Genomic DNA, 13,037 nt, shown 5'->3' with positions numbered 1-13,037 from the left:
TTCCCAGAGCCCAGGCAGGGCTGCTGCTCCATCACCCTGACACAAGGAAGAAATCCAAGGCTCATCTCCAGTGACAGCTTCTCACCTGTCAGATTTGCTTCCCTTGGGGTAAGAAGTTACAAAGAGATGAGCCCTGCAAGGCATAGAGATGCTTTGTAACCCAAACACCTACCATGAATTTTTCAACTTGATAACTTGGAACTGCAAATTATAAATGTGCTGCAGTGATGAGCCAGGAAGAGCCTGAAAACTTCCAGCCAAAAAGGGGGATGAAATGGCTCAGAGATGCTGGCACTTCAAATTAAGTCATTCCATTTAAATAAATGAATAGATGAGCATTACCCACATGTGATAGTCCCTGGCGTGATGCTGACGGGTGGCCCGTGGCACCTTGCAAGGTGCCACGGGCCACCCGTCAGCATCACGCCAAGGACCATCACATGCAGCATCCTATGGCACATGCTCAGGAAGGAAGTGGGGGCTGTGCCTAGTTCAGATCTTCAGCAAGATGGCAAATCTTATATAAAACATACATGAATCAAACCAAAAGCGCCTGCCTGGCTGCTGGGAAGTGACGCCACCGTGACTCATGTCATTCTGTTTAAAACAATCCTCCCCCTCACCGTCTCCTCTCTGTAGAGATGCACCTTAGAGGCTTCCAGCAGAACCCAGTGATGCTCACCCTCCTCTTCTACCTCCTTACATCACTTTTGGGCCATGACACTTTGTCACAGGTGACCTTTGTGGCCACCAAGCTCTGCCAAAGCACTTTAGCAGCTCACTCCAAATGCAACAAACAGCTTGCTTTTCCTGGCATTTTTTTTTTTCCTTTATTATTTTTTACACTCCATAAAAAACCCATTGCAGGTTTTCTTTCACATTCACAAGATCTCCTGGAAATTATTGCCATTTCCCATACATATTACATATTAAAAAAAATAAAAAGGTCAACAGACAAAGAGAGACGCTCATTCTGAACTCTCTCAGACACAGAAGCCAAAGAGAGAGAAACCAGTTTTCACAGACAAAGGCTGGCTAAAGGTAACCACACACACACACGAAAAAGCCACATAACACTGAACAAGACCACTTGACCACACACGATACAGGTTAGGAACACTTGGGAAGGGATGGAGGAAGAGTTGGTTTGGAGCTTGTCAGGGTTTTTTTGGTGTAAAATCCAGCAGATACAGTGTTATCTGATGGGAAGTTACTGGAAGGAGGTTTGGAGACATTCAAGTATTCTAGGGCTGTTCTTAAATAACAGATGGGAGGATAATAGCTCAGCAGGGTAGCCTGATAGCTTCTGTTAAGTCCCCCGCCTTAGTTAAAAGCACATCCAGTACAAAGGCAAATGCAGAAGTACAGGAAATGCAACACCTGAATGGATCCAAGGTCTGGTTTGGTATCCAGTTACACCGTGGTCTATACCTAACACTTCAGAGGCTGGAGCAGGAGAGGGGATTTTCACCTGGTTGTGCAACAGTGTCCTGGGAAAGGAGCTCCCTCCCACCACCCCAGCCCTTTGCTCCCTGAAACATGACACAGGAGAGGGGAGGAGGAAAGCGGGAGGAAAAGCAGAACAAATATTCACTCCCACCACCTCTGCGGATGCAAAGGTCATGCTTTCCACTTTGCTTTCTTTCCTGCTGCTGCTGCTTATTGCTTGGAACGTTAAATAAGGGTCTTTCAAAAAACAAGAAGGGAAGGAGGTGGGAACAGAGAACATACTAAATGGGTTTCTCATTGTTCCCGAGGAATCTGGGAATACAGTAGTGGATGCACACTCTGGATAAAAACCTAAAAAAAGCACTTTCTCGTTTTAAAAAAAAGGACCATAAAAGTTCAGAGAACCTGCCACACTTGGAGCACTTGTGTCTCACAGTCACAGCATATGGGAAGTATGACCCATGACAACCACTCCGTCTCAGACTAAGTCAATGAGGTTTCTCTATTGCACGTTCATGAAATGTTCTTGTTGGGGGTGTCACAGTTCGGATCAGAGGACCGCGCCAGCTCCGGTCTCCCAGGGTGTTTCAGCAGGATGAAGATGCTGTCATCGGGCTGAGTTTCAGCTGGTGGACAGGAGAGTGGATGGGCACAGAACTCAGCACTGAGGTAGGAAAGGCAAAACAGGAGCCTTCAAAGTCTTTGCCTAACGTCAGTTCTTCCGCAAAGAAAGATGCAGCTTCTCTTTTGCATGAGGCGACAGGGGGGCTGGGAGTGGAAGACAAGATCTCTGACTCGTATTGTAGCAACTGGCCCATGAAACCAAAGTTTGGTGAGATCAGGCTCCGGCGCTGCTTGATGTAATCGAAGGCTTCCTCCAGGCGGAGCTTCTTCGTCTTCATGAGATACGCCATGCAGATGGTGGGAGAGCGTGAAATCCCCGCTTCGCAGTGCACCAGGATCTTGCCCCCCGTTCTTCTGACATAATCTAGGGGAAAAAAAAAAAAAGGTGTTTCAGACATCAGTTGTCACTGGGGATGCAGAGGACACTGTGACATGCACCCAGCGCTGGAGGTGGAGTATGGCACACAGCCAGTCCACCAGCAAGGAGACGCTTGTTCCTCTGTTGGGTACTAAGGGTAACATGGAGATTGAAAGAGAGGAGGGACAAAACCCAGAGATAGAGCTGAGCTGCAGATGGCACTTGGTTTCAGAATCTGTGCATCCTGATTTGGTTCTTTCTGTATTTTTTAGGAAATTGCTTCCCTATCTCCTTCCCACATGCCTATTTCTTTTTTGGAACAACTGACTTTGCAGAGCATTGCAAGATAGAGATCAGGTATTTGAGCAATGCTTGTGTTTGCTGTGCCCTCACTTCTCTGCCTGCAGCTCAAAGTGCTGCCCCAAGCCCAGACCATCAGGTCTTTCAGATGCTGCAGGGCTGCCTTCCTCTTACCAGCTTTGCTAGAAAAACAGAACTTTTAAGTCCAAACCTAACTCCCTGTTTGGCTGGTTAGCAGCACATGGCAGTACCAGGTGCTGAGCCCTTGGTGGGTGCCCTTGGGTGGAGAGGCTGAGCCCACTCCCCGGGGCCTCACCACAAAGCACACAAGGGCTGGTAGGCAGTTACTAATTACAGCCTGGTTAAAGGATGCTTGGACTTAAGTCAGGGTATAAAAGGCTTATGCAAAGCACCCATTTTACACAACAGGAGCCGCTGTGGTTACTCACACAACACAATGATTGTTATTAGATTAAAGAGAATGTGTTTAAAATAAACCCTTTCCACACAAAAAATACAGTTCAAAAATAGACATTCTTTGCTCTATTGCCTTGAGCAATATGTTCAAGCTCCAATTTATGGATAACTGCGCTGAGTGTAGTGCTCAGTGGAACAACGCAGAGCTGAGCAAGTTATCATTTGCCTGTCTTCAATTGTCTGCCTGGGGACTGGTGCCACCACAACCGGTTATATTTAACTACTGCACAAAATAAGACATGGACTTGAGTCATCCGCAGCATTGACACCACACGCCCAGTTTTAAAAGAAAGTGAAAACTAAAGTCATCCTCAATCTGGGAAGTTTCCAGTTGACTCAACTATCAGAAGGGCTTGGGGATGGGACAGAAGAATGTCATCAATTATCCTGTCCCTGAAAGGTGTAAAAAGTCCCTTACCAAGAGGGGAGGGACTCAGATCAGGTTTTTGCAGTTCTGCCTGCACTGCTGAAGGACTTGAACTCATCTGAGCAATGAGCCCAGAGAGCCTGTAACTGGGGGTTTATTCTGTTTCTCTCTTGAGTGTTCCTGGAGAGCAACAGCACTGACTTCACCACCACCTCCACCCAAGCTCCAGCCACTCCACCCCACTAAACTACCCTGTACCTCTCGAGGAGGAGCCTCTCCCGTGTGCTACTTGGCAGGGCTGGTGTGTGCTCACCTACCCAGCCTCACACAGGAAGGCTTGGGAGGGATGGCCCAGAGTTTTCTAAAGGCCTCCTCATTTTTTTTTGAATCCAGATATTTAAGGGTGGGATACTAGCATGATCAAAATGAGCAATGGAAGGAGCTCTGTGATAAGGGATTTCTAAGACACTGGCTTTAGGATGTCTCAGCAGAGGAAGGCAACAAGCTGACTCTGCTTCACCTGGCTTTTGCAGGGTCTGGTATGCAAGCCCAAGGAAGCAATGTGGGTTTTTTCCCTATACAAAAATCAGTAGATTTTGGTGTTATTCGACCATGCTTCTTTGCTCCTTGTCATGCTGAAGTTGCACCTACGCTTGCTTTGAAAAGAAAATGAATCTAACCAGCTCACTTGCCTCATCTGCCTGATGGCAGTCGAGAGGAGGCATTTCCCTTCCCCAGCCTCCTAGCCTGGGGAGGATAGAGACCTTGCTCTCAATGTCCCTCTTCCTTCCTTATGGAAATCCCTCTCGAGGAGGTATGCTTGGGAAGGGAGGGAGCTTAAACTTCAGCTGTGACATGTGGGAGTATACACAAAAAACTAACTCGTCCTTCCCATCAACATGTCTTTTAAAATAAATGAACTTAAAATACATGAAGGTCTGGAAATCTGTTAATTTGGACCTACCAATGAAGTCGATGGCTTCCTGGAAGTGTGAGCTGATGTCTGCCGTGTGACTGTCCTCCACCGGGATCCATTTGTAGCAATACTGGTCTTTGAAGGACTCTGAGCTTTTCCTGGAGACGTTGAGCAGGGCCGTGATGTGCAGGTTGGCGAGAAACTCGCACTTGGAAGCGTGATAGGCACTACCAAGGTAGAGAAAAGGCAGGATTTCGACTGGACCACCCTGGAAGAGAAGGAGTAGAAACATGTAATTCCTTTCCAAGAGTATTTGAGTCCTGATACCCAAGAGCAAGGTAAGGGAGCCTGCGTGGGTGCCCGCTCCCTCTCCCGCTGGTGCTTTTGGACCCCAGTGTTGCCGGCCAACAAATCACTGCTATGGCAAAGCCCACGCAGCAAGAAGGTTTTCATTTTCCTATCCACATCTGTGAAGCACAAAGTCAGATCCAGCCCACTCACGTGCAGGATGTTTCTGGCTTTCTTTAAAGTGCTGCCCGTCGGGATGCAACCAAAGCACTTTCATATGCGAGAGGTCCATTCCCTCTGAGGCTTTACCAAAACATAGGCGAGGCGGGGAGCCACCTCTGAGCAGGGAGGAAGAGGAGGACAGAGGAAGAGGCTGCTCTAACTCAGCCCAGGGCTCAGCCCTTCCACTTAAACCTCCAAAGCTGAAACAAAGCAATAAAATTGGAGCTCCCCATCCCCTCACGCCTCCCTGGAGAGCAGCACCCACTGCGTCACCCGCACTGAGCAGCACCCACTGCGTCACCCGCACTGAGATGTCATCTTGGTTCCTCCTTCAGCACAAGCAAAGGCTGAGTGACGAGACCGTGAAAGAAGAAAAACCAGCCATCGCCTGACACCAGGGTTTTGAGATCACAGGTGACTTTCCATGATGCGCAAGAGCTGCTGCCAGCCCCCAGCTGTGAGAAACCGGCTTTCCACCCCCAGAGCTGCCCACCCAGCAGGTTCCGCACACCAGGGACAGCCAGGAGCCACACAAGGCAGCAGGATGGAGCCTGGGGTGGGAGGTGCAGGGGGGGCATCACCGGGGGCTCCCCCCAAGTGCCAGGAAACGCACGCCCCGGCGGAAGCAGCCTGACCGCAGGGTGACATCTCAGAGTACACGTATTCCCCGGGCCAGGCCAGCATGCAGTGACTTCCCCTGTGGAAACCCCGCTTCCCCTGCCCAAGGGCGGCTCTCAGGAGCCACTGCCTCTTCTCAGAAGTGGTCCCACAGCCGCGGCCCCCTCCACCAGCCTCAGATTCCTCCTGGGGTCTCAGAGGAGGCCCAAGCAATGCATACTACTCTGCTGGAAAATGACATTCCTGGCAGCCTCTCCCCTGCCCTGTTTAAGTCTCCTGGGGAGGCATGAGCTGCTGCCTGGTTGTGCAATAGATGGGACACAAATACAGTTTTGGGACTGGACAGGGTATTTTTCCTCTTTCTGTTGCCTAATTTTGAAGCCAGGCAGAGGTGATGCTGACCAGGGCATCTTATTCAACACACGGGCTCTCAACCTGGACTGTGACAACTTACTGACAGCCCACGCCAGCACAAGGGCCACCAGCACCCTGCCAGCCTCCAACAGAGCCTGGAGGCAGAAGGGAGAAGACCCAAGGGGAAGGTCACCCGCCCCAGCCATGACACATACCTGGTCATAAGCAGGCTTGTGGTTGACGCTCTGCTTCTCACAGTGGCTGGCAAGGTTTCTCTCTGCCTCAGTCCTCTCCAGGGAAATGAGTTTTCCATCCACACAGCACTCAGGATATTGCGAGTTAAAGGTTTCATATCCCCCTAGGGAGAAAAAGGGAAAAAGAAAAAAGAAGATATGAATGTTTGTGCTTCCAAAACCTGGTTTAATTAAGCAGAGGAGAAATGAGGTTCCGTCGGTTGCAATGTGGTGGGACAGTGCTGCACAGCGATGGGCCCCAGGGGGTTAATGGGGGATACTGCTCCCCTGGGAAATGCCTTTGTTTAAAAGGCTTCAGGCACCCAAAGAAAAACCTCTATTACTGCTGACAATTATTAACTTGCCAAAAGCTGGTGGATCCAGATTAAAACTGTTAGTGAATGTAATTCTGTCGAATCTATCAACCATTAACTCCAGTACAGCAGGGACTAAACTCCCTCCCACAGGTTTTATATAAGAGCGGTATTTCTAGTGTTTGAGATGGAGATTTCTGTACTTAGGACTCATCTTCTCTAAATCTGTCACTACTATTTATACTGTGACAACATAAGAAATATTTTACTTGCATTTTTGAATGGACATAAGCACAAGTGGGGGATGCTTGCAACTGTGCCATTAATCACCATAATGCATGAGACAGCAAGGTAATGAAGACAGTCCCACTGAAACCAATCTATTAAATAACAGCTATAAAACTTAATGAAATCCTGTGACAGCATTTGACAACTGAATAGCCCCACATGAGCTATTCTGCACGGTTAAGTACTGTGTTCATTTCATTCAGTGCACTGCTAATGAAAAGGAATTAATCCTGTTATTACATTGTTACTCAAAGTTTGTCGTCAGCTAAACCGTTGCCTGTTTCCAGGCTGGGAATACACTGCACGGAAACGCAGGATCTCTAAAATGAATGTGAATAAGTCAGGTAGCAGAAGCAGCCTGGAAACGTCAGTGGCATGCCACATGTCTGCCACCTGTGCTCTTTCAGAGCCGAAATGAATTGCGAAAGCTCTTGAACAGCTAGATTCAACAATCCTCTAGAGCAGGGCCCTCAAGTAAAAAAGGCTCAGAAAGCAAAACCCCCAATGTGATTCATTCACCTGCAACTGTTTCACCCTGATAAGCGGGGTCGGTGCGGGTGCCCCGGTGCAAGGAAGGCTTTCAAAACAAAGGAAGTGTTGAAGATCTGAGCAGCCGCAGGGCCCCTTCCATGGGCTGCCTGGTACCTTGACATTTCAGCCCTGTAACACCGGTGTGTCATTGGTTTGCAATGTTTGAGCAGATGTGTGCTCCAATTCATGACGTGCTGCCATCGCCCACTCAGCCCTGCCGTGGGGTCCTCGTGTTGCAAGCGGCTGGCACGATCCAAAGCCCACTGAAAGTGATGAAAGTGTTTTCCATGACGGAGGGCTGGAGGGTGACTTGGCAGTGAGCTGGCACCCAGAACCTGCACCTTTCCTCCTACTCCCCAGCCACATGCAGCCAGCTCGCCCCAGAGCTCACAGCGGGTCAAGCAGCCAAGGGACCATGGAGACCATAAGGGGGAGTGTGTGTGTGTGTGATAAAGTGATATCCACAACAACTGGGTCAATAAAACGATATCCCTAACAACTCGCAGTGTGAAAAGCCAGCAAACCCAAGCAGCTCTCCACACTCCTCTGCTTTCCTGATCTCCAACTGTCCTTCACAGGGCGGACTTTTAAATCCTCTTGTTTTGCATAGCTGACCTTATCTCCCCCCGGCCCCAACCACTGCCATCGCATAGGAAAAATATGTCCAGCTTATATAAATAGCCATTATCCCCATTGACGCCCTGTGTTGTTGTTTTTACTCTTGAATGAACACAGAAATCCACCCCAGCCAAATCAGCGTGTGTGTTCGAACAGACATGCATGGCTCATGTCTCTGGGGCAGCAAGCGCATGCAGCTGGTGAATGGTTAATTACAAGCCTTGAGGATCAGGATATTTGCAGGCCATTCTTACAGTGAGTCATCTCCTCATCCCGTCCTCCAGCAATCTCCTCTTCCCCCTCCCCACTCAACCTAGCTTCCCGGAGGTCATTTCTGCAAGTACTAGATGGCTCATCGCAGAGAGCTGGGCTGCACTTCGGTTTTAATCAATAGAGAATAGAATCCTTGTCAGCACCGAAGGAAGAGCTGTTATTTTATCTTGCTGCATGATCTTCCCTCCACCACACAGCCACTCTCGCTGTGCTGGGACTAAAGCTCACCCAGAATGAAACTGCACCTACACAGATGAAAGATATGGCACGCTCAGCCCCTAGAAGGGAGAAAGTGAGGGAAGGGATAGGGCCTGGTGTGCAATTTGGCTTGTACTTACCTACACTAACTGCCCTGCCTGGGGCCAGGTTCCCGGGATGCTTGATGACACGATGGGGGTGACCTGCTCATATTGTAGAATCATAGAACATTTTAGGTTGGAAGGGACCTTTAAAAACATCCAATTCCAACCCCACGCCATGGCCAGGGATACCTTCCACTAGACCAGGTTGCTCAAAGCCTCATCCAACCTGGCCAAGGTGAGACCACCTTAGCTCTTAAGTAGCCAACACCTCCTCCCAGCTCTCCCACTCTTAAAGAGAATAGGAGTACAAAGGGAACCTCAAGGAGGTCTTATTTTCCTGTTGGTTTTACAGCCCATTATTTGCAAAGCCGGTGTTACAGGCTCCCAGAGGACCCTTTCTTCTGATCAGTGCACACTGCTTCAGGGTGATTTATATCCCCTCTGCACAAAGATCTTCCCCCAGACCACAACAGCTTCCTGGGGGTCGGTGGCCCTGGTGAATCACCAGCGCTGCCCACTGAGTCACCAGCTCCTCGGGCTGCACTGGACCTGAAATGAAGCTGTGGACTTCATGGGCCTGATCCTGACACCCAGAGCACTTCCAGCAAAGGAGAACAGCAGCAGGAAAAGGAGGGAACTTTCTCATCCATGAAGGGGGAATGCTTTCAAGATAAGACACTTTGCAATACACAAAAGGCACAAAGCAGAGCCTACACCAAACCCCCATCCCAGATAAACTGCCCACAGCCACAGTCACCACTTCAAAGCGTGGGGCTGGTCTATGAAGAGGAGAGGATGATCTTGCGGCTAAACGAGCAGGCTGAGAGTCAGCAGAGCTTAATTCAGCCCCTGGTTCGCCACAGACTTCCCGGCGTGACCCTGGAGGTGTTTTTTCATGTTGGGTTTAATGAGGTCCCTAAGGATTTGACTGCCCCGGCACAGTGCAAGTATCGCTGCCCTGCAGCAGCACAGTCAGTGCTTTGGGGGGGACCGGGGCAGGGTGCGGGTGGCCGGACAGAGCGAGGCGCGGGGGGGGAGTCCCTCTCCATGGCATCGGGCAGTACTAGGCTGGAGGTGCCTCTACCCCAGCGGGGATGCCCTCGGGGCACTCTTAGTTATAGGAGACACAAGCTGGGCACATCAGGGTAAGAACTAGCGTGACAAAATGCTTAATAAAGGCGAATTAAGCCTGGTCAGTGAGGACGCAGGGGCAGAGTTAATTCAAGAAACATCGCCTGGTTTTCTCCTCCATTTATGGCCTCGGGGTATGGCAAGGGGAGGTGTTTAGGAACCCTAGGTTCGGCATGGTCCCCTCCGCGGAGCCCAGCGGCCCCGGTGGTAGGGGCGAGCTCCGGGCATTGCCCCGCCTCGGGGGGAAGCACGGGGTGGGGGGGTGGTGGTAAGAATAGCAACAGAGAGGGCAAAGGGGCAAAGGCACTGCCTGGAGAAGCGGAGGGGAGGCAGGGGAAGGGCGGGCTGCAATTTCTTTTTATCGTTTTATTATCCCCGGATTACACGGAAGGAAAACAACCGCAATCAAAGGGCTATAATACACGTGAGGAGGTATTTCTGTCCCTCGACAACCCCCGGAGTTTCGGCTATGGACTTCCCCTGCCAGCCTGGGATGGAGAGACAGAGCTCTCGGCTCCAGGTGGAGCAGCGGGCACCGATCCCCGGGGTTCGGGAGCCCAACACAGACCGTCCCATGTCACCGGGCGGAGAGTGAGAAGCAGCGGCCTCGGCTCCCCTCTTCCCCACGGGGCTGATTTTATTTTCCACGCAGCCCCATCCCTCTGCCCCCCTTCTCCCTTTGATAATCCGCAACTTTTGCTCTTCTTCCCATCAGCTTATTAAACGCGCGGCGGGGGTGAGCGGAAAGGCATGTCGGCTCAGCCCGCGGAATCTATCCGGGATTTATTTCCAGTGGGTGGAAAAGAAACGAAATCCCGGCGTTACCTTCCTGCCCTCCACCAACAACCAGGTTAACCGCGGGGCGGTGGTGACAGAGAAGGGACGGGACCACCGCGGGGGCCGCCGCCACCCGGAGGAGCTCTGGGGATCGATCCGCGCTGCCTTCCCCAAACTCCTACCCTCCTTTTCCCCGCCACCCCCCTCTCACCTTTTAGGAAGCAGACCCTGGCCCCGGCCTCGGGCAGGCTGGAGAGCAGGGCGTTGAGGACGATCTGTGCCGTGCTGTCCTTTTTCAGTTTCTGCCAGTGCCCCGTGCCCTGGTCCAACACCACCACGGCCGCCAGTCGGGCGGTCCCCGCCGCCCCTTCACCGCCCAGCAGCAGCCGGGACCGCGCCGCCTCGTCGGGCACCACGAAGTGGAGCGGCACAGCCCCACCGCGGGCCCGCCGCATCACCACCGAGTTGAGGTTGACGTTGAGCGAGCCGCGGAGGCAGGAGGCCGAGTAGGACAGGTAGGGCCGGCAGTCCAGCACCAGGCAGCGGGAAGGCTCCTTCCGCAGGAGCTTCCTCAGCTGCCGGCAGTCGAGGGACGTGACTTTCATGCCGGCCGCGGGGCAGGAGCAGGGAGAGCGGCTGGGGAGTCCCAGTGCTAGCGCGGGAGCTCGGCCGGTGGCGGTAGGGCAGGAGGGACCGCGGCTCTGCGCAGAGCCCGGGCAGGGAATCCCGGCCGCCGCCACCGGGCATTTATATGAATGGGAGGCCGGGCCCTGACGACACTGCCCATATTAGGGGAGTGACGCGCCCGCCTGCCAAATATGGGCATCCCCCGCCCCGCGCACCGCCCCCTGGCGGGGATCCCCTCCCTCCGCTGGTGCGCGGCGGGGGCCGCGGGCGCGCAGGCAGCGTTAGTCAGGCTGGAGGCAGAGGAAGCTGAAAAACACCGCAAAAATCCTCCAGTCATCGGCCCCAGGCTCATCCCGGCATCACCCCTGCCCCGGCAGCGGGGAGCCGAGCGGGGGAAGGAGGAATGGCAGCGCTGGGGCAGGGTTCTCACACCAGGTTGTAAAGGGGGTTTCAGTTCCCCTTATTCCCGCCCTCTGTGTGTATGTTCTTACCCCCTGCAAAGCCTGAGCACAGGGATAAGCGTGGACTGCCCCGGGAACATCCTCTAGGATGTGGTTACCGGGCTTAAACCTGCCAGCAAAGGAGGAAATGAGGAGTAAGAGCTTGGGACAAAGCAAGGTGTGACATTTCTGCACAATGAATGAATGCTCTGGAGAGCGGGTCAGCGATGGGGGATGCCTGCAATGGAAAAATTGCTGGCATGGCTGTTTAGGGGGGTCTTATGTCCCTTTCCTTGTGGCAGGCTTTGAGGCTGCAAGATTGTGCCTCAAGGACCTTGCAAGATATACATAACAAACCTCTGTCTGTGCCTGTGTCCAGAAGTCACGACACTAAGATGCACAGGAATTAGGAAATTTGGCACTTGCCTTTTCCTTGTAGATAAGTCTTACCAGGTCACCAAAAAGAGAACTGGAAATTCCTGGAAGAAGTTGGGTAAAAGGATGAGCTCCATCCAAGCTCACCACAGCCCCAGAGATTACAGTGGAGCTGTCTAAGAGCAGGGTGTCATTTATTCTGATGGTGCCCTGAAAGTATGTTCACCTCAACAGGAGGCAGGAAGTGCCATCGCTGCCTCAGATTGCCTGCAGCTGAAACAGAGAAGCATGAAAGAGGCTGTGCGGGGAGGAAAAGGCTCAGGCTGATTAAAAGAACAGCAACTACTGGTTTCGAAGCACCTTCTCCTCCTCTTCCTCTTTCAAACCCCCCGCAGCCCCCGGCCGGCTCCTTCTAACCTGACCCCCCCCGCTCCCCTCCTCTGAGTCACTCAGGGTATGAGGTGGAACAGAAATAGAAGCAGCCTGTGAGTAGGGGCACATGTTCGTGGAGCGTCTAAGCGTGGGTGCTTCACCTGGCCATTGCCGTCATGCAATGCAGCTCCTTCCCTGTGTCCGCAGCCACCCTGGACATACCCAGAGCTGCATGGCTGGGATGGATGTCCCCATGTGCCAGCGTGGTCCCTGCCAGAACCGGATTCCTACCATGGGAAGCATGGCCACAGCCATGATGAAAACCTTAACATCATCCCATGGGCAGGCTGATTCCTCCCGTTTATTTTTCACCAGGGGGGCAATCTGGCATGGGCAGGGGCGCGGTGACTTGTCCCACTCACAGGAAACCTCCTGAATACAACCTGCCTTTCCTGCCTCCCAGCCTCAGGAGCAGCTTCTTCCTCCCTGAGAAGCAGCCTGGCTCCCTAGGGGCTTGCCCCCCAGTAACAGCCCAGCTGGAGAACTAGTCCCAGTGCGGCACAGGGAGGGGAAGAGGGGCTGCGGGCAGGCGTTAGTGCGCTCCTCCCTCCTGGGAGGAAGCAGGGGGCCAGGGGAGTCACACGAGAGCATCATTTCCTCTCAGGAAACCCAAGTGAAATGTGGAGGGGTGGGAAAGAGCACTTCTCCCCCACCTCATCTCCTGACTGAAGTGCTAGTCTGAAGGGGGCAAATCACACCAGCCCAGCAAATAGCCTCTGTGGG

General features: G+C 52.4%; 1 protein-coding gene and 1 long non-coding RNA gene across 2 annotated transcripts; one reads left to right on the top strand and one right to left on the bottom strand.

Moving 5' to 3' along the window:
* Positions 1 to 801: 801 nt before the first annotated feature.
* Positions 802 to 11,174, bottom strand: DUSP5 (dual specificity phosphatase 5). The gene is made up of 4 exons (XM_030488274.1): positions 10,652 to 11,174; positions 6,189 to 6,331; positions 4,540 to 4,759; positions 802 to 2,437 (listed from the first exon to the last, which is right to left on the bottom strand). Exons 1-4 carry the CDS (start codon positions 11,043 to 11,045, stop codon positions 2,037 to 2,039), a joined length of 1,158 nt encoding a protein of 385 aa, XP_030344134.1. The 5' UTR covers positions 11,046 to 11,174; the 3' UTR covers positions 802 to 2,036.
* On the top strand, positions 9,954 to 12,238 carry LOC115608847. Its single transcript, XR_003991671.1, has 3 exons — positions 9,954 to 10,513; positions 10,740 to 10,955; positions 12,117 to 12,238. It is a non-coding gene; the product is annotated as an uncharacterized LOC115608847 (long non-coding RNA).
* Positions 12,239 to 13,037: the final 799 nt, after the last annotated feature.

Source organism: Strigops habroptila, chromosome 5, assembly GCF_004027225.2.
Source record: "Strigops habroptila isolate Jane chromosome 5, bStrHab1.2.pri, whole genome shotgun sequence".
NCBI classification, from domain to species: Eukaryota; Metazoa; Chordata; class Aves; order Psittaciformes; family Psittacidae; genus Strigops; species Strigops habroptila.
Note: the sequence above shows the minus strand (reverse complement) of the source record. Positions and strands in the feature narration are given on the sequence as shown.

Coding starts and splice junctions, on each gene's coding strand:
- DUSP5 (XM_030488274.1), bottom strand. CDS start 11,045: ATGAAAGTCACGTCCCTCGACTGCCGGCAGCTGAGGAAGCTCCTGCGG. Junction 6,332..10,651: donor CAGGGTCTGCTTCCTAAAAG/GTGAGAGGGGGG, acceptor TTTTCTCCCTAG/GGGGATATGAAACCTTTAAC. Junction 2,438..4,539: donor GGAAGCCATCGACTTCATTG/GTAGGTCCAAAT, acceptor TTTTTCCCCTAG/ATTATGTCAGAAGAACGGGG.